Source organism: Carex rostrata, chromosome 27 (assembly GCF_964058835.1).
Source record: "Carex rostrata chromosome 27, lpCarRost1.2, whole genome shotgun sequence".
In the NCBI taxonomy this organism is placed as follows: domain Eukaryota; kingdom Viridiplantae; phylum Streptophyta; class Magnoliopsida; order Poales; family Cyperaceae; genus Carex; species Carex rostrata.
Genome location: NC_135944.1, coordinates 6,674,190 through 6,694,275, shown reverse-complemented (window position 1 = coordinate 6,694,275; position 20,086 = coordinate 6,674,190). Strand labels below are relative to the sequence as shown.

Here is a 20,086-nt window from a genome sequence, read left to right as displayed (position 1 = left end):
TGCCATTGCACATCATACACAAGGAACACTTCATGCAATGTGTAAGGGGCATGATCCTAAATGGATTCAACACATAATAAAAGTCACAAATGATCAATTCCCCTTTGACAAAACTACATGGGACGTCGTATGGTGCATAAAAAAAAAATAATAATAAAAAATAAATAATCATCATCCTGAAGAAAATATACCACTCACTCAACCACAAGGGAGGCATTTTACAATACACAAGTAACACCACTTGAAGGAACGATCTGTTATGCTCGACACACAGGGGGCATGGCTCGAGATGGAGATGACTGACCTCGACAAAACATGAGGGGGCATTACTTGAGGCATAATGAACATCATCAAGAAGGCGGGTCACCATACTCAACATACAGGGGGCATGGCCCAAAATGACAAGAAGGGAATGAACCAAGGCTAGCTTTATTGCATCGCCAAAGTCCCACAATCTTGTCTTCCATCTGACTCCACCCAGAATAGTTCATGTCGGTTGAAATATCTTTGCTTATGACGGAATGCTGGCTTCACCGATAAAAAAAGGTTAGCCATGCGCAGTAGTCTTCAGATTGCTTCTTGAGGAAAAAGATATCATAATGCTACTCGTGTCCCGAATAAAATGTGGTAAATAAATCCATGCAGTGAGTATATCGCTGTGATGATAAAATGCCACATAAATAAAAAATTAAATAAAAAAAGTGGCATGAATGTCAGGCGTGCTTTATTAAAAATGTAAAGTCACAATATCATTCATGCCGCACACAAAAAAAATAATAAAATGATAAATGAGTCATGTGTGTGACATTTTACAATCAGGGGATGTAAAATGTGTGTGTATATATGTAAGTGAACAAAAAAAAAATGGAGCACGTACATGTAATGATTAGGTGATAGTAAATGATCATAAGCAAATGAATGAAATACAAGTAACCCATCGTTCAAATATGTTAATAACAGAGGGCCGATATTTAGAAGGATCCAAGTTCAATGTTTCCTAGCTACATTATGAAAACTCATGATCATAACATGCATACTTATGACGAAATAAAAACTTGACAGCAATAAACAAATAATAATAATAAAGAAATAAAATTTTGACCAGCATATTTTAGACGACGCATAACAAGATTTAAACTAATAATTAAGGCCAAGACAAGAATTAATAACACATAACAAAGAGTTAAAAAATTCATACCATATAACAAAGAGTTCAAGATAAACAAAATAGTTCAAAATGCTCAACGAAGTCCAAAATAATGAGTCCGGAATTGATGGTGAAGACTGAAAAAGAAAATATATATATTATTAGGTGACATTTCCGGAATCAAGTTCTGTTCAGTTGTAAATCAGATTCACTTGACACTCCCATTCTCCTTTCCATGCTGACCGCTCTCAACGACTTTCAAAACCTCAGTTTCATGTCCAGGTTCTATGGCAAGAAAAGGAATACTTCCAGTAGATGTACCTCTCATATCAGAATAAAGAGATTAATAAAAGAAGAGAGAAGAATGAAAATATGGATAAAGGGAATAATAACCTCTGGGGGCAATCACGAAAGGATCTCCATCAAATGAGCTCTCATTAGAAGAATCGAGCACCCCTCCAACCTCTTCTTGAAGATTGCTTAAAGGATCAATGCTAGCAGCTCCCTCAATCAATGCAGAGTGTGATGTCGCAGGTAGAGGAAAATGCTCGAGAGCATTGACGGCTTCCACACAACTGCGAATGGGTCACTCAAATTATAATATATATACCAAAGAAAAGGTGCACGAAATTAATTAAGGATACATGAGATCACCTGAGCTTGTTATACGAGTAGTAATACAGGTCTTCTTCTGAAAAAGTGGTGCATCATGCACAATCAACGCATCTTTCTTTCTCCTACGCTTATCTTGGATCATCTCTAAAACAAAAAAAAAGGTGAGACCATGCCATTATAGTCATCTGGATCCATCCCTTGAGCTCACATCTCGGAAAGTGGGGGCAAAGGCGGATGAGAGTCGACGCCAAGCAAATCAGATCCTATAGCAAGTGATGATTAAAGAGAAGGGGTCTTCCGAGGCTAAACAAAGAAAATATATACATAGTAACGAATGCCATGAGTGAAGGGAGTGAAATGAATTAATCCAAATAAAAAAAAAGGAGGAACTAAATAATCTCAAAGCAAATAACTCTGAAATTCGAGACCAACAGGGCATCAAATTCGCGGTTTTAACACCCAAAAACCTAAGATACAAAATGCACCACAAAATTTCTAAATGACCCAGAAGATTTCAAATACTAAAAAAAAAAACCTCAAATCAACCTCCTCGAAATCTCATAAATGTACCTAACCACCTAAAAACTTTCCATACAATAGAAGACTTTGGCATGGTGCTTCATATTCAGACACAATAGCATTTCCTTGACTGATTTGGCTTACCACTTCAGACTTAGAATCTAAAATCGCAAGCGTCAAGACTGAGATTGGCATCATACTTCAAATCCAATGCATGCACTTCATCCATCCAAAAGGCTAACAAGGATCAAGCACACAACCTTCGAAAAAATGAAAAAAAAATGAATCACAAGACTAATAGGACCAATGCACCTATATATTATCAAAAATACAAATCCTAAAGAGGCATCAACATCTAACCTTCACAAGACAACAAGGAACATAAACCCATGTCTAAAGAATAATAATAAAAAAAAAAATAACAATCTCGTAACCCTTAGAGCCTAAAAGATAAATATTTGCCACACATGATATGATTCTGGTGAAGGAGACAAGTGTACGCTGGACCAAGCCTTCGGATTAGCCTCTGCCTCGGTCCAGCGGGGGGCATTTGTTTTAGTCTAAAATTGCGGCAAAATATGATAACGATGGAAACCCTACATAAATGAATGACCGTAATATTTGTTCTACTGTAAAATAATGCAACACGATAAAAAAGAAAAAAATATATATACATTGAGAACATACAAAATGGTCGCTGACGTACCCTTATGAGTAACAAAAAATAATAAAAAAAGGAGGATACGTTAAAAACAAACAAGTAAATAAGAGAAATAGAAAGAAAGAAAAGAGGAAGATCAAGGCTTTCAATTTGTGCCGAATCACGAGTCTGCTCTATTTGGGCCGCATCATGAGTTGTTAATATTCGCTATTTGTTTGAGCCCGTTAACAAGAAGCCCGCAGCCCATTTATGTTAATTCATGATTAAACATTAATCTCATTTGGTGCGCAGTTGTAATAATGATGATATATTTCACGCAAGCTGTATGCTCAAATCTCTCTGAAAATAAATCATGAGTTTAATAGATATAACAATGCCTATCACCGCTAATAAATGAAATTTATCCCTCATTTGCTGGGTTGGCTCCTTCAGCGACATATGTTGCCCAAATGGCTTCTTAAAATTAATGACCAGATTCAATGATGATTCTTTTTGCTTAGTCGGCAACAAAAGTGCAAATTAATTCATAAAGATATATTGTACAAATGTTAACGAAAAAAAAATATAAGGAAAATTATGATGCTCCTGGAATCATGATGCTCCTGGAAAATAAAAATATAAATGAAAGATAAAGAGCATAAATAAATATATATGATAAAAGAGTGATGCTCTTGAGGTTATTAAAATGATATCAATCTTGATACAATTAAGACACCGCCATGACGGTGCAAGAAACAAAATAATAATATATATCTATCTTGATGCAATTAAGAAGCTGTCAAATCATGAATCCTTTAAAGACAAATTTTGCACGATCGGTAACGGTGTAACAATAGTCACCTATGATTCGATGCCATTAACAAAAAAATAATAACTGAAGCATGTTCTCCGCTGCAGCTATAACAGGTGTAATCTAACATAATGACATAGTTATAACAGCGATTGCGAGAGATATGGAAATTAAAATGTTGCACGCGGCTGGATTAATTTGAGGAACAGAGTGGCATGATTCTTGGCAACAGAGGCGCCCCTATCCTGCACTATAAAAGGACAAGCAAAGAATACACAGAGACAACGAGAGACAGAGGGAGGAGAGAATACACATACCCAGACACACAGAGAGACCGGAAGATAGAGTGAAAAATATACTCAAATCTAAACAGAAATCAGGAGATAGCCAAAACTATACTAAAATTCTGACAGAGAGATTGAGTGAGAATAATACAAAAAAAGAAGACGACATACAACATCTTTCGTTGAGCAAGAAAGAAAAGGTAAAAAGGAGATTTTGCATTATTCATGAGTTGAATATTTGGATCTTTGATTTTCTCATCCCTCCTCTTTTCTCATACCTTATAAACAAATAAACAAAAAAAGATCAATCTAAATCGAAAGTCACGGCATATTCGAAATAAAACACTCGCTACTTCCGGACTCGAAGCACTCGGTGCGCGTAGGGTGCCGGTTGGGCAAAACCACACAAACACTCGCTACTTCCGGACTCGAAGCACTCGGTGCGCGTAGGGTGCCGGTTGGGCAAAATTACACAAACACTCGCTACCATCGGACTCGAAGCACTTGGTGCGCGTAGGGTGCCGATGGGGTGATTCAATGGGCTCGAAGCACTCGGTGCGTGTAGGGCGCCAATAAATAAAAAGGATCCGAAGCACTCGGTGCGTGTAGGATGCCATAATCATTCTAATGACGAGTGCGAATGAGGCAGAAATGCTGTCGAAATTCCCTCTAAATTAGATATGAAAATAATATTCGAAATAATTAAATTGAATCCGAGGTGCTGCTGAAATTTTTAAAGAAAAGGAAAGTACGTAGCTTGAATGAAAAAAATAAAACAAGGGAGTCAAACAAATAGATCATATTTGGTTGAACAGACACGAAAGATAAGGTGGCCGAGAGTACAAAAAAAATATATAAAAAGATAAAAGAAAGTGCTAATTGAATAGAGTGACAAAACATGAGAAATATCAAGCTACGTACATATATATATGTGCGTGGACAAAAATATAAAGAGACTACAAAATAATATGGTGATGTTCTGAGGCACTGTTTGATGGCACGAATTACGATCAAAGCCCACAAGTTTCAAAAGAAAAGATAAATATATTAATTCAATCTCACTGGAATGACCAAATTGCCCAATCTTCGGCTGAGTGAATCCTTACCTAGCCCAAGGCTAAAGCAAATTCAAAATAAGTCCATACCGAAGACTTAAGTGAATCAAATCCAAGACATCAAAAATCGAACCTACAACAAACCGAGACAATCCCATAAACTACCCCAATTCAAGTCGAATCCACATTAAAGATAGATGAAGCTCAAGCCCTAAACCAAATGAGTTCATCTCCATACACTCCCGAGTTTAGCAAGTTCACCGACATCTACAATAAACATGAGACAAGTTTATATTAAAGACTTAAATCAGAAGGCGCCTACTCCAATTTATATCAAAATTATATCCGAAATCAAATCCAAGATCCGAAACCTACACTAAATGCGAACCGAAACTAACCAAATAAATCAGACATACTCAAATAAACCAAACATATACAAATAGGCCAATAACTCAAAGTGAACCAAAATTAGCCAAACAAACCGCAATCAAGTCCAATTCAAATCCAAGACCAACCTAAAACCAAATACAAAGCATAAACCCGAGCAAGCCCAAACATAAACCAAACACGAATAAACTTGACTCGTTAAAGTAAACTCAATCCAAATCCAAAGGCTTTCGCGCCAACCAAATCCAAAGGCTTCCACGCCATCCAAATTCGAAGGCTTTTACGCCAACCAAACCCCAAAGGCTTCCATGCCATCCAAACCCAAAGGCCTCCACGCCACCCAAACCAAAGGCTTTCGTGCCAACCAAATCCAAAGGCTGCCATGCCATCCAAATCCAAAGACTTTCATGCCAACCCAAAACAAAGGCTTCCACGCCAACCCAAAACAAGGCTTCCACGCCAACCCAAATAAAAGGCTTCCATGCCATCCAAACCAAAGGCTTCCACGCCATCCAAATCCAAAGGCTTTCATGCCATCCAAATCCAAAGGCTTTCACGCCAATCCAAACAAAGGCTTCCACGCCAACCCAAAACAAGGCTTCCACGCCAACCCAAGCTAAGGCTTCCACGCCAACCCAAATAAAAGGCTTCCACGCCAACCCAAATAAAGGCTTCCACGCCACCCAAACCAAAGGCTTTCACGCCACCCCAACAATACATAAATTCAGCTAAAGCCCTTGCATGTAACAGGCACCCCAAACAAAAGCCCTAGAAAATCCTAGGCACCCTCAAATCAGCTAAAGTCCTTGCAAGTAATAGGCAACCTCAAATTAAACAAAAGTCCTAGAAAATCCTAGGCAAAACCTAAATTAAATAAAAGTCCTAGAAAACCCTAGGCATACACCATTAGTATGCCCCTCGAGGGTTGAATCAGTACTACCCCTCTGATTCAGTACCACCCTCTCTTCTTAATTGCACTTCTGATACCCTACCCTAGTCATGTCATTTCGTCTAGCCCCTTAATCGGAGGTTCCTGGGTACTATCCAGGGTAATTAACGGCAGGGGCTTGCGCCTGTCGGAAGGAAAAGAATCCCCACAATCAAACAATAAGCTTCCTCCTCGTTACCTACTCAAGGGAGGGAGTGTATCTGCAGAGACGTTCGCGTTGGTCTACACCAAAACAACAGGCCGACAAAAATGCCTCAACATTGGGCTGTGAGAATACCTCTTCCTGTCCCTGTCGATGAAATGGTGGTGCTTGATGATGCCCGCTATTCGACAGTCCAATGGCCGAAAAATCAAATTATTTTGGACAATGTACGTAAACTCCAAATATAATAGGATATCTTATTCAAATCATTCTTTTCAAATACTTGAAAAAGACATATACAAAATTTGATACAGACACGAAGAGGTGAAACAATCAATGAGGATGAAGCGTTGTCACCGGTACGGGACATGGAATTAGCCTTGGTGTCTGTTGCGCCAGAAGTGCCTGATGCGCCAGTGGATGCGCCAGTGGATGCGCCAGTAGATGCGCCAGTGGATGCGCCACTAGACCGTACGGGGCTCACAGCAGAAGAGGTTAGCCGTTTGCCTGGTCAGTTGAAGACTCTCCACGCCCACTTGATCAAGGCACCCAAGGACATGACGGCTGTTACCTTCAGTGTCCCCCCCGGGATGTTTCTACACGATGGCAGGGAGGTCGTGCCGCCTTTCACAGAATTCAACGACTTTCTACAGGGCGCCTCGTCAAGCGATAAATGGCTCGATGTGGGAGTCATCACCGTTTTCCTCATGTTAGTGACCAATCAATTATTTATATCATGTGTATAGCACTCAAATATATACTCTAATGTAAAATGATGATTTTTCAGGTTCCTAGTCCAGAAATGCCGTGAGACTGCATCGAAAGGTAAGGTGAACTTGTGTGCACTTTTGGACCCCGGCAGAATTAATGGAAACATGTTGGAATGGTATGAGGATGATTGTGTCGACTACTTGCGTAAAGCGATGCATCATGCTCGTGGGGATCAAAAGAAATTTCTTCTCCTGCCATACCACCAAAGGTAGGTTACTTGTAACCCTTAATTGTTTATATTTTCAGTTAAACAATTACACAATGAACCATAGCAAACACTTCTGTCACCATTACATGCTGAAATATATATGTCACTAATTTTATGCTAAAGTACTACAATTCTTCTCCCCCCACAGCTCCCACTGGTGTTTGTTGGTGATTGTGCCACTTGAAAATACGATTTATGTCATGGATTCAAGCCGGCCCGACAAATCCATCACCACTCAGCAGTCCAAAAGAGTCATGCCTGTTATATATAATTAAGTAAGTTATCTAAATATCACTTGGTTTGATTTTTTTTTTATAATTGTGGAATTGCTAATTACAGTCACTCAATTTTGTAAGGGCTTTTCGGTAATATCTTAAAGAGGGTGGAGTGCAGAGCACGGGTAAGAGCAGAAATAAAATGAATGGGCTCTGGAAGGAGGTGAGCACACTATAATTTTATAATTTCATATTTTTGGGTTCAAAAATTTATTGTCATTCTGACATAGGCTGCTGAATGTAAATTTCAGTGCCCGCAACAGATTGGCGGTTGGGAATGCGGTTATTACACGATGATTTTTATGTTTCACTTTGTTGAGAGCATACAATTCAAATGGCCAGCATATCCGGTATGTAATTCATATGTTTTGCCTTGACTTGTCCATACAATTAATATTGATTTCCTCTAAACTTGTTTTATTAGTTGCATTGTTATAATTGCAATAATTTATTTCTATAAAGCAAAACAGAGATGTAGTTGCCATATTTTTGTAACTTGCATGTTTTGAATTTTTTGTAGTATTCACCAGAGTCAAAGAGTTACTCCAAGGAGCAGTTAGATCAGTTTAGATGTATGTGGGCAGATTTTTTTATAAAATAATTTTGTAAACCAGAATATGGATTTGTATGATCTTTGTATAATTCAGTGTACATGAATTTTGTATTAATTTTTGATATAATTTGGAAATTTCGAAAATTTAGGGGTTTTGGTATTCTTATTTTGGAAATTCTCTGTTCTGGAATTGATCTGATTTTAAATGGCTGGCAAAACTGGAGGCTAGCCAAAAAAAAACAAAAAATTTTAAAAAAACAGTAGTTCAATTATACACGGACATTTTAAAATTTATCCGTGTAGAAAGGTTTTTCTAAATTAAAAAAATAAAGAAGAAAATTAATACATAAAATTATATATTAAAAAAATATTAAAAAATAAGAGAGCTACACGGATATTTAATTATACATCCGTGTAGAAAGATCATTCAATATTAAAAAAATATTAAAAAATAAGAGAGCTACACGGATATTTAATTATACATCTGTGTAGAAAGGTGTTTCCACATTAAAAAAATAAAGAAGAAAATTAATACATAAAATTATATATTAAAAAAATATTAAAAAATTAGAGAGCTACACGGATATTTAATTATACATCCGTGTAGAAATGTCATTCAATATTAAAAAATATTAAAAAATAAGAGAGGTACACGGATATTTAATTATACATCCGTGGAGAAAGGTGTTTCCACAATAAAAAAATAAAGAAGAAAATTAATACATAAAATTATATATTAAAAAAATATTAAAAAATAAGAGAGCTACACGGATATTTATTTATACATCCGTGTAGAAAGATATTTCAATATTAAACAAAATTAAAAAATAAGAGAGCTACACGGATATTTAGATAAATAACCGTGTAGAAATCTAATTGTACACGGTTTTTTATGTAATAATCCGTGAAGCTCGGTTATGGAGAGCGCCAGTGTCAAGTATTTGTAAACGGCTGTGTATGTAATAATCCGTGTAGCTATTCAGTAATTGTACGCGGTAAATATCCGTGTGTATATATACAAGGATTTCTAAACCGTGACAGCCTACGCGGCGGGAAATCCGTGTAGCTCGCTTGTTTATGTCCGTGTATAATCACTTATTCTGTAGTAGTGTGGTACTATTACAGTTTTAAAAGCTAGCTGAGATAACACTAGTGAAGATTGTACATTTTCTTAAAATATAGGCAGGAGAATCCAAAGCATATATATGAGTCGGCTCCATATTTTTCCACCTTCCAAACTATATATTGATTTTTTTTTTTGATGTTACAGAACCTAGATTGGACATTGAATAATATTTTTTCATCTTCGAAGTTTATTAAGAGGGTTTGAAAACCCTGTTTTTAAATAACGTAGAATTTTAATAAAAACAGCGATTTTCAAACCATCTTTATAAATAGTAAAAAAAATTCAAAAAAAATGTAAAATTTGGTCTCCAAGCATATTTTAATATGGATTGGACATCTAACGGTTTGGATCGAGTACTGTTTGAACTTTGAACTGTTTATTAGCGGCCGTCCACTATTATATTACTGTATACAAATTTCCATCAACGGGTTCATATACAAATATAGACATTATAACTTATAGATACTTTACAGCCAGTTAATGCTACTAATAATACTAAAGACGAATTCCATAGATCATGAACTCAGATTTTTGATTTGTCGCTTTTGATCTCTCTCATTTCAGCAGCTAGCTTCATTCGAGCCCAATTCAACTCCTTGACAACTTCTTTGATCCCAATGCGCTCTTTCGGAGACAACTTGGAGCACAGGAGACCACATTGAATCACTGAAACCAAGCAATCTTGAACGTCCTCTGAATTTGTATTCTCTCCTCCATTTGCTGGGAACAATTTGTGGTCGATAATCTCAGAAAAACGATCAGAGAAAGCCATCTGAACATAATTGTGGAGGCTCAATCCATCTCTGAATCTCTCGTCGGTGGGGCTTACACCAGTAAACATCTCAAGCAGAAGAATGCCAAAGCTATACGCGTCTCCTTCAACCGATGCCTTACCTCCCATGCCATATTCTAAAATATATTACAAATTAATTACAATCATACCCTTCTACAAATTATGCAGCAAGATTAGTAACATAGTGTTGTTTTCCTTTTCAATTCAATCATATATTACAAATTAATTACAATCATACCCTTCTACAAATTATGCAGCAAGATCAGTAACATAGTGTTGTTTTCCTTTTCAATTCAATCATATATGTTGTGCTAAATATTGCGGGAAAAGGAATTGACCTCCTTTTTTTCATTATGTTGCTAAGGTTAATTAGAAGCATTCATTTAATTTTGCCTTCTGAAATTAAGTTTGTGCACACTTACTATTCACATATCAATTTAACAGCTAGGAGCTAACTAGGTTTGTTACCATCTATTAAGATAATTAGAAAAACATATGAGACAAAGCAAATTTTGTTGAATCCATTCTTTCTGTAAAATTAAAAGTTAAAATAGAAAATAAACACACACTTCTGTAAGCTGGTACGTAACTACTTATACCTATATACTACTCAAAAAATTAATTTCTCACAAGGATAAGCTTGTACCTGGGGGAATATAACCGATGGAACCTTTAAGTCCATCTGTACTTCCTGTCAATAGAGAGGACATAGAATCAGGTTGAACCAGAAATCTGGCAAGCCCGAAATCACCCACATGTGCTGTCATGTCTTCATCCAGAAGCACATTGCTAGGTTTAAGATCACAATGTACGATTGGAGTGGGCCCATGATTATGAAGATAATCCAAAGCTGTCACAACATCGGTTGCTATATTCAGCCTCTCGATGAGGTTGAGACTCCTAAATTGCCTATTTGTACATGCATCGGGATGCAACCATGTTTCTAAGCTGCCATTAGGCATCAACTCAAAAATCAAAGCTTTAAAATCATTACCATGGTGGTCTATGGTAGAGCATAAACTTAAAACTTTCAAAAGATTTCTGTGTCGGACTTTTCTTAGTACCCGACATTCAGAGAAAAAACTTCTAGAAGCACCACGATGCTTGAGATTCAGTACCTTCACAGCCACAGTTGACACGTTCTCAAAATTCATAAGAGCTTTGTAAACATCTCCAAAACTGCCTCTTCCAATCAGATTCTCTAAGGAAAAATTATTTGTAGCCCTGAGAATATCATTGTATGATACTTTTTGATACTCGGAATTTTTGGCCACCAATGGTAGGGGATTATTATAAGGTCCCCTTTTGCAACAAAAATGAGCTATCAAAAACATGGTTATACACAAGCATATAATACCACCTATGCAAAATATTATTACAATGATAATTTTGGAATTGTGCTTCTTCTTTTGGTTATATAAAACACATTTGGGTAAATGCATTTCAGGTACTCCACCACAAAGTTTTGAATTTCCTCTTATATCTACTGCACTAGCATTCCTGAAAACCCCGTCTTTCGGCAATTCCCCCTCAAAATTGTTAAAAGAAATATTCAAATGTTGAAGTTTCATCTGGCCAACAAATTCAGGTACTGGACCAGAAAAAGCATTGTTGGAGATATCAAGATCTTGCAACCCTATCATGTTGCTCAAAGACAAGGGAATAGACCCATTCAACTGGTTTCCATCAATATGAAGTATTTGAAGTAGTTGGCACCCGTCGATTGTGGTAGGAATTTGACCAGATAATTTGTTATTTGATAGGTAAACTTTCGCTACATTGCCTAAATGACCAATTTCTGGTGGCAGTGATCCATTTAAATAATTATTTGACAAGTCAAGGCTGATAGAAAGTGAATGAAGATTGAAGATTTTCTTTGGGATTGGGCCTATCAATTGATTATTTGAAAGATTCAAGGAGTTTAGTAGTTGCATATTGCTTAATTCCTCTGGTATACTCCCAGTGAATGCATTGTTCTCGAGAAGGAACACATTCATCTTGGTGAGATTACCTAAACTCGATGGGATTTCACCTGATAACATGTTTCCCTTTAGGCCCAACCCTTCCAAATTCCAAAGCTTGCCGATTTCTTTTGGGATAGTGCCTTCAATAAATGTTTGATGTAGTTCTAGGGCAATAAGGTTGGTTAGTTTTCCTACCTCTGCAGGAATATTTCCTGAAATTGGATTCATTCGAAGTGATAAATGGTTAAGACTAGTAGAGAGATTTGCAATAGAACTAGGTAGCATGCCTTGGAGTTGATTGTCTCCAAGATCCAATTTTTGTAGAAATGTACAGTTGATTAAAGAATCAAAGAATCTCCAATCGTCACCGGTGGCCTTAAGTTGATTTGAAGACATATCAAGCCAAAAAAGATTTTGTAGGGTTCCTATACTATCTGGTATTGTGCCTCTGAAATTGTTTGAGCCTAAATCAATCATAGTCATGGCTGAACAATTGGATATGGATATTGGAATCTGCCCATTAAATTGATTTTTGTAGAATGCTATAATCTGTAGGTTCTGTAATGCATCACAGAAGTTAGAAAGAAGATTTCCATCAAGCTGGTTTACACTTAAACTCAACCATAACATGGCTGTGAGGTTGTAAATGGAATGTGGTATCTTGCCTGACAAATAGTTTTCACTAAGGGAAAGATACTTAATGGCCTTTAGTTGGCCAAGTGAAGGCGGAATGAAACCATCTAACTTATTGTCACGAAGATAAAGATCAATTAGTTTCGTAAGGTTGCCTAAGGTGCTTGGGATAGATTTTGTAAGATTATTTCTAAATAGACTCAATTCTTCGAGTTGTTCTAGGAAACCAAACTGTGGCGGGATGGTTCCTTGAAGATTATTGGTTCCCAGAGAAAGAAATTTTAAATTGGAACAATTACCAAGAGTTGATGGAATATTTCCGTCAAGGTTATTCATATTCAAATCTAGAAATTGCAATCTACTCAAATGACCTAGCTCCGCTGGGATGTTACCAGTAAACTTGTTATCTGATAGATTCAAGCTTTTGAGAAATGTGAGATTTGCCAATGAGGGTGATATACGGCCTGACAAACTTAATGAAACCAGAGAGAGAGCAGTTACTCTGTCGGGATGATGGTTGCTGCAACTTACGCCTTGCCATTGACAATAGTGGAAAGAATCATTCCATGATGATAAAGCCCCAGATGGGCCATTAGACATGTGAGACTTGAAGGCGAGAAGTGCTAATTTGTCAGTTTCATTTGTGGCAAAGTTGTTTGATGGAAGATGAAAGGAGAAGAAGCATATGAGAAGTAAGAGATGAAAACCTCCCATTTTTTTGGGTTGTCAAGTGTTGTAAGAGGATACCTCTAATTAATGGATATGTTCTTTGATCATATTTATCATTCAAATAGGTTGGTGGAAGAAGACTATCAGAGTTGATAACAGTTGAATTTTTCTATTGCTGGTCATTGTCACGTTAAATAGACAGAGATATTACAGCAGAAAATTTCCCTTATATTTTTTAATTAATGGCCATCTTCTATGATCCTTTTTATCATTAAATAGGTTGGTGGAAGAAGACTATCAGAATTTATCACACTTCAATTTTTCTATTGCTGGTCAGTGTCACGTTAAATAGACAGAGATATTTCTATGATGATACATATCTACTGTTTTTTGTATATGAATTACAGCAGAAAATTGCCCTTATATTTTTCTTAAATTTTACCGTCTTTTAATTTGTTCCTAAAAGTAAACACTAGGAATTGACTAAAGAATTAATTAGTTGTTTGTTGGGTGTGGACCGATCTTAAACATCCACAAAAAAATTTACTGTTAACGTAGTCTATAAATATTCATCATGTCAGATTTTATAAAATAATTAGAAGCCATCCAAAATCCATGTAATTCATACTCGCCTGCTAGTAATTAAATTTTTGTTTAACAAATATATTTTAAAACATGTTGAATCAGCTTCCCTTGTTCTTTTTCTTTTTTTGTTGTTGTTGAAAGATCTCTTGGTAGATTTTCATTCAATAGGGAAATTGATTATTGATAAAATTAATTACTTATAATTAATCAAGTTTTCTTCACTGCCTGGAAATTGATTCCCTTTTGCAGAGGTTTCTTCCTACCTTTCCACACTAAATTTTGTTGGAGTAATGGCTTAATTACTAGCCATAATTTTTTAATTGCTTCTAGTGAGATTAAACTAAATTTTCATTTTTGGATAATATAATGGAGTAGAATTAAGTTGTTCTTAAGTTCACTAAGTTCTTTGGTGAGCTTCACTCAAAAACTAGCTATCAGATTAACTTCAAATGATGAATCCAATCATAAGAGAATTTTAATTTGTACTCCACGATAAGTTTTGTATAGCTTATGTTTTTGCTTTTGGATTTTTATATTCCTCTCATGTGTATTTGTACTCCACGATAAGTTGTTATTGCTTCTTGCTTATTTTGTTATTGCTTCTTGCTTTTGTATCTCCGAGATAAGTTGTACCGTCAACAACATGAGAGCATTTTATCAAGTTGTAACTATTGTACTTCTTAGCAGAAGTTGCTATGCGCTCTTCTTCGATCAGATATTTTGAACACTTACTGATTGGACATGTCCTTACTCATTACCTCTTGAATCAAACTCTTGAATTACACCTCCAAAATTTTCAATTCAGACAAAGAGCTTCCAGATTATCAAACTGGTGAAGCAGCCAAACATGATGTTACTGATGCAACGGAGCACTTCTGAAGTTCTTATGAAATATTCACCTTGTACTAATGAATGATGACCTAACAATCTAGCATAACAATTCACTCAGACTGTAACAACCGGTAATTTTAATTATTTTTCTGAAATTTGTTTTGGACTTATTTATAATATTGCAAAACTTAAAGATTTGAATCTAAAAGTGAAATTCTTTTCAAAACCATGAGCTGAAAATTTTTGCAATCTATACGTCACTTTTGGTTCCTTTGAAGGCAAGTAATTAATTGTAAGTATCATGAAATTTACATTCAATAATGTCTGTCAAGGTCCAATAACAGGAAATAATTGCATCACTAAATGATGTTAGCTTATGTCGCAAATTCATCTCAACTAAGTTGAACGAGAATAATGTTTTTGAGGAATTGCATATTTTGTTTGCTAAAATGCATTTCTTTTATATCTTCATTCAAACATGATTATAATTAGTTTAGCTTCATATAACACAATTTTAAATCCAACTTTCAGGTCTAATGAAAGTAATTATAGTTTCAACAACTCCATTTAAGCAAGGTTCATATGGATTGCGGGACCAGGAATGGCAATTTCAGCATAAACTATACCCAACCCATCTTGACCGAGCCTCATCAGATAGTACATTTGTCCTAACCAAATTAAGCATGTGGTGTTGGGACCTATCCTGTCCATGCCATTGAAGAAGCTGTATTAATTGGTGTAAAGTGGACAAGATCTTAGCACAAGTCACATATACTTTCATGGATGCTTCTTTGGAAGTACAGTTGGCATTCATTAATTGGGACATTACGCTGCTGTATACCTTTTTTCTGAACTTGTCAGAGTTTGAGGATTCCACAGAAGACTCGGTCTTATATAATTTGTGGCTTATATTTTGTCCCCATTAATTGCGACATTACACGGAAGTATTTATACCTTTGTTTGAATTGGCCAGAGTTTGAGGAGACAGTAGACTCGGTCTTAATTATATAATTTGTAGTTTATATTTTGTCCCCGTTAATAATGATATGAATGTTTTCAAGATAAATTGCATTCACTAAATGATTTGTACCACTGCCCTTAAGGTTGCTGGATACATATACAACTCGTATTTATTATAAATATATAGCTACGATGTTTGAAAATCCAAATGCGAGTTGTATATGTATCCCGCAACCTTAAGGGCAGTGGTACAAATCATTTAGTGAATGAAATTTATCTTGAAAACATTCATATCATTATTAATGGGGACAAAATATAAACTACAAATCATTTAGTGAATGCAATTTTGAATTGTTCAGAGTTCGACTTTGAGGATTCCACAAAAGACTCGATCGGTCTTATATAACTTGTGGCTTATATTTTGTCCCCATTAATAATGATATAAATGTTTTCAACATAAATGATTTGTACCACTGTCCTTAAGGTTGTTCGATATTATATATTAAAATATTACAAGAGAAATTGCATTTGACAACTCGATATAAGCAGCCACTTTTGTTCACTGTTTTCTTTTCTTTAATTACTTTTAACTTCTCAAAATTGAGTCGGTGCTCTCCATAGACGACTAAGTATTATTATTGCTGACTCTTAAAATGACGTATATGTCCAATCAACAAAGTGTTCTATTTTAAAATATATATACAAACTGAATAACCAACAGAAATATCTAGTCAAAATCAAAGGTTATTTTACCAATGAATATCATATAGTGATTTTCGAAGATCTTTCCCCAGTCATTGAAAGGGTCTTGGACAACTCACCAAATTGAAGTTTCTCTTTCTTTGCGTTTGTAAATGGAAATAAAATAACATTACATTTCTTGAGATTATTTAAGGGGCTAGGCTAGTGTTGTGTTTGTAAACCCAACCAAGGAAAAGGGACTAACAATGGAAACGCTCTTTACCAGACTAGAAGAGGCCTCTCATGCTGGAGATGTGAATTCATTAAAAGAGCTTCTCAATCAAGATAAGCACTTGCTCGAGAAAGTGAATGGTAGAACATCAGTTGGAGATAATCCCCTGCATATTGCTGCAATGCTTGGACATGCTGATTTTGTTCGCGAGGTTATCTATTGCAAACCTGAGCTTGTGAAGGAGCTCAACGGCCAGGGCTTGTCACCTCTGCATTTGGCTACTGCCCATGGTCATGTCACGGTAGTGAAGGAGTTGTTGATGGTAATATGATCAGTTATATGTTTTTGTCTGATAATAACTAAAAGGAATAAATATGAAATTAAACCAAATTAAGCTCCTCCCTCCTCCCTCCTACTAACCCAACTAATCCTTAAATTAAACCTATATAATCGTGAAGAACAATAACACTGAAATTTATAAGTTCGACTTTGCAACCACATATGTCATACAAATTTGCAAATTAAGCCTATCTTTCTCATGTCTTTGTTCAAATTTTGTACATATGTACCGAGACAATAATCCTTGCTGAACTTACCAACAACAATTTTTCATGGCAAATTAATGTTTTTGCGATGACCGGCAGATTAAAATATATGGCCATTGATGGATAGTATTTTGTTTACAAAATATAAGTATGCAAAATAATAAGTAAACAAGAAACAGATGATAATGCCACTATTGCATATATATTATGTACCATTAACTTGTAAAAATTTGGTTGTCAACAAACCTTCAAGATCTTACTGTTGACAAAATATGCATGTAAAAATGTTCATATTTTTCTGCAGGATGGCTCTGACCTTTGTTTAATAAGTGAGGAACAGGAAGGGTTACTGCCGCTTCATATTGCTGTTAAAAAAAGGACAGTAATAGTGAAAGAGTAAGCGGAAGCCTGTGAGGAGGCAGTCCATAAGCTTACCAATTGTGGAGAAACTATTCTTCATTTGGCTGTCAAATATAATTCATTAGACACAGTTGAGTTCTTGATCGACCGAGTGCACGACCTTAATGCAAAGGATGACAGAGGAAATACTATTTTGCATCACGCCGTGGAAAGCAGGAAATTATCGGTATGCCATATCTCTAGTTCTGAAAAAAAAAGTGGGTGAATATATTCATTCTTGATTCTTTTGTAAGGATGTACTTAACAATTGCACCTGATCTCAGGTAGTCAAATTTTTGTTGGGTAAAGACACCATCGACGTGAACACCCTGAACTTGAAGCTCTTAACTCCACTCGATGTTCTTCTGGAATCACGGCAACAGAATGGAGATCGCATCCTTGGTGAGATGATACGAGCAAAAGGGGGAAAGACTGCAGCTGAATTACAACCCAATATATCAACTCAAAGAACATCACCGTAGCATCCCTATATACCAACTTCAGAGAAGCAAAACAAGAACAACGAAAAGGATCACGATCATAAAGTTCTATTGTTGGTGGCAACATTGGTGGCGACTGTCACCTTCCAAGCAGCTTTAAATCCTCCAGGAGGAGTTCAACCTGATGATGATGCTCATAAGAATACTAAAGGTCAACCTGTCTTTCGTGATTCCTTAAATTCCTTCCAAGTATTTGTCATATTTGCACTTTTTTCATCAGTGAGTGTTATGATGCTTTTGTTTTGTGGTGACCCTCGGAAGAAAAAGGTTGTGATGAAGTTCTTGGTGTGGGTGATCTGGTGCACTGCCTTCTCAATGGGTCTGGCATTCACTGCGGGCATATCTGCACTCTACGATTATAAAGACGTTCATAATCCTTTTTTTATATATGCTAATGAAACTCTTGTTAATGCTACTGTTACTGATCGTAATAATAATTGGGCTACTGCTAATACTAGTGCTACTGTTACTGTTACTGATGGTAATTCTACTACTATTGATACTACTGGTCATGAAGATCATTGGGCTCCAGTCTTGCTATCGGCATGGTTGATTCTCTTCGAGGTGGTTTTCTCCTGGGTACTAGTTTTGTTTCTGATTTTCTTGCTGAAGAAAAGAGGATTATGGGATCCAATTCGACGCTATTTTGGACCTCTAAAGAAAGGATGCTCGATGAAATGGGAACAATTGAATGGGTCAAATTGTTGTCAGTTTTTCGAACGGGTATTTTACATTCTATTGATCATTACTGTTCTGGCTGGCATTGCCTTACCATGGGTACTGGAATTGTGGACATATTTGGCATAAAGGGAGGCGGTGCTCCTTTAATTTCTTTACTTAATTAGTTGGCTGGAGTTTAGATCTCTGTTTTGTATTGATAGAGATATGTGTTTAATAAATAAATAAATAAAAAGGTAACAAATTAATTATATTGTGTAAGAATAAGGCCTGAGGTAACCAGCACATTTTTTTTCCTTTTTTACAATCATGTTATTGGTATTGTAAAAAAATGTATGATTATTGTTACAGAAAAAAATAATATAAAGAGATGGTTGGTGGGGAGTGTTGCGTTACAATCTGTGATTTGATGACTTGATGTTATAAAATTGTTCAGTAATGTTGTTCTCGCATATAGGAATAAATGATGTCCTCAGCATAATATATATGTCTGAATCCGACTCAATCAATCCATAGGTAATTAATGCATATAGAAGAATTTTGAGAGCAATGAATAGACTGGTACAGAATTGGAGTCCACAGAAGACTCGGTCTTATATAATTTGTGGCTTATATTTTGTCCACATTTAATAATGATATGAATGTTTTCAAGAAGTTACTAACTCGTGCTGTCATTCGGTATGACAAGTTTGTACAGAACTTAACTATGAATTTATGCAAAACACTGAAATTATTTGTGTAGCTGAGAATAAATGCTCAAAATTTTGTAGTCTATTAATGGGAAATTCCGAAATTTGTATACATAGAAAAATAAAAAATAAGAAATATCCTGTGGGATTTTTAAAATGGGAAGGCAGTAGGAGCTCATGGCATCCCTGAGAGATGGCATCGCACACTCAAGACTGTAAAAAAACGAGTTTTTTTTTCATAAGTGAGACACTCAAGCAGTAATATTAATATTTTAAGATAATATAATATTGTATTTTATTGGCCCAAACACAACTTTATAGAATAAATAAAAATCATTGTATACACTTTATGATTAATACGTATTTCGCCTATTTAAAACTCATCAGCCAACAATTTTTAGAAAATTCTTTCTTTACTTGCTCATTATTTTATTATTTTCCCTTC

General features: G+C 35.8%; 2 protein-coding genes across 3 annotated transcripts; one reads left to right on the top strand and one right to left on the bottom strand.

Annotated features, from left to right (window-relative positions):
• Positions 1-9,897: 9,897 nt before the first annotated feature.
• On the bottom strand, positions 9,898-13,648 carry LOC144545208 (receptor kinase-like protein Xa21). The gene is made up of 2 exons (XM_078293796.1): positions 10,922-13,648; positions 9,898-10,391 (listed from the first exon to the last, which is right to left on the bottom strand). The coding sequence occupies exons 1-2, from the start codon at positions 13,584-13,586 to the stop codon at positions 10,006-10,008; spliced, it is 3,051 nt and encodes a 1,016-aa protein (XP_078149922.1). The 5' UTR covers positions 13,587-13,648; the 3' UTR covers positions 9,898-10,005.
• Positions 13,649-16,816: 3,168 nt separating this feature from the next.
• Positions 16,817-18,387, top strand: LOC144545269 (uncharacterized). Of its 2 annotated transcripts, XR_013508454.1 has the most exons (3): positions 16,817-17,152; positions 17,680-17,961; positions 18,059-18,387. XR_013508454.1 is itself a non-coding variant. In XM_078293859.1 (2 exons), exons 1-2 carry the CDS (start codon positions 16,865-16,867, stop codon positions 17,773-17,775), a joined length of 384 nt encoding a protein of 127 aa, XP_078149985.1. In that variant the 5' UTR covers positions 16,817-16,864; the 3' UTR covers positions 17,776-18,036. The 2 variants fall into 2 exon arrangements, 1 of the variants encoding a protein (XP_078149985.1); XM_078293859.1 differs by lacking the exon at positions 18,059-18,387 and having other exon boundaries at positions 17,680-18,036.
• The last annotated feature ends 1,699 nt before the right edge of the window (positions 18,388-20,086 follow it).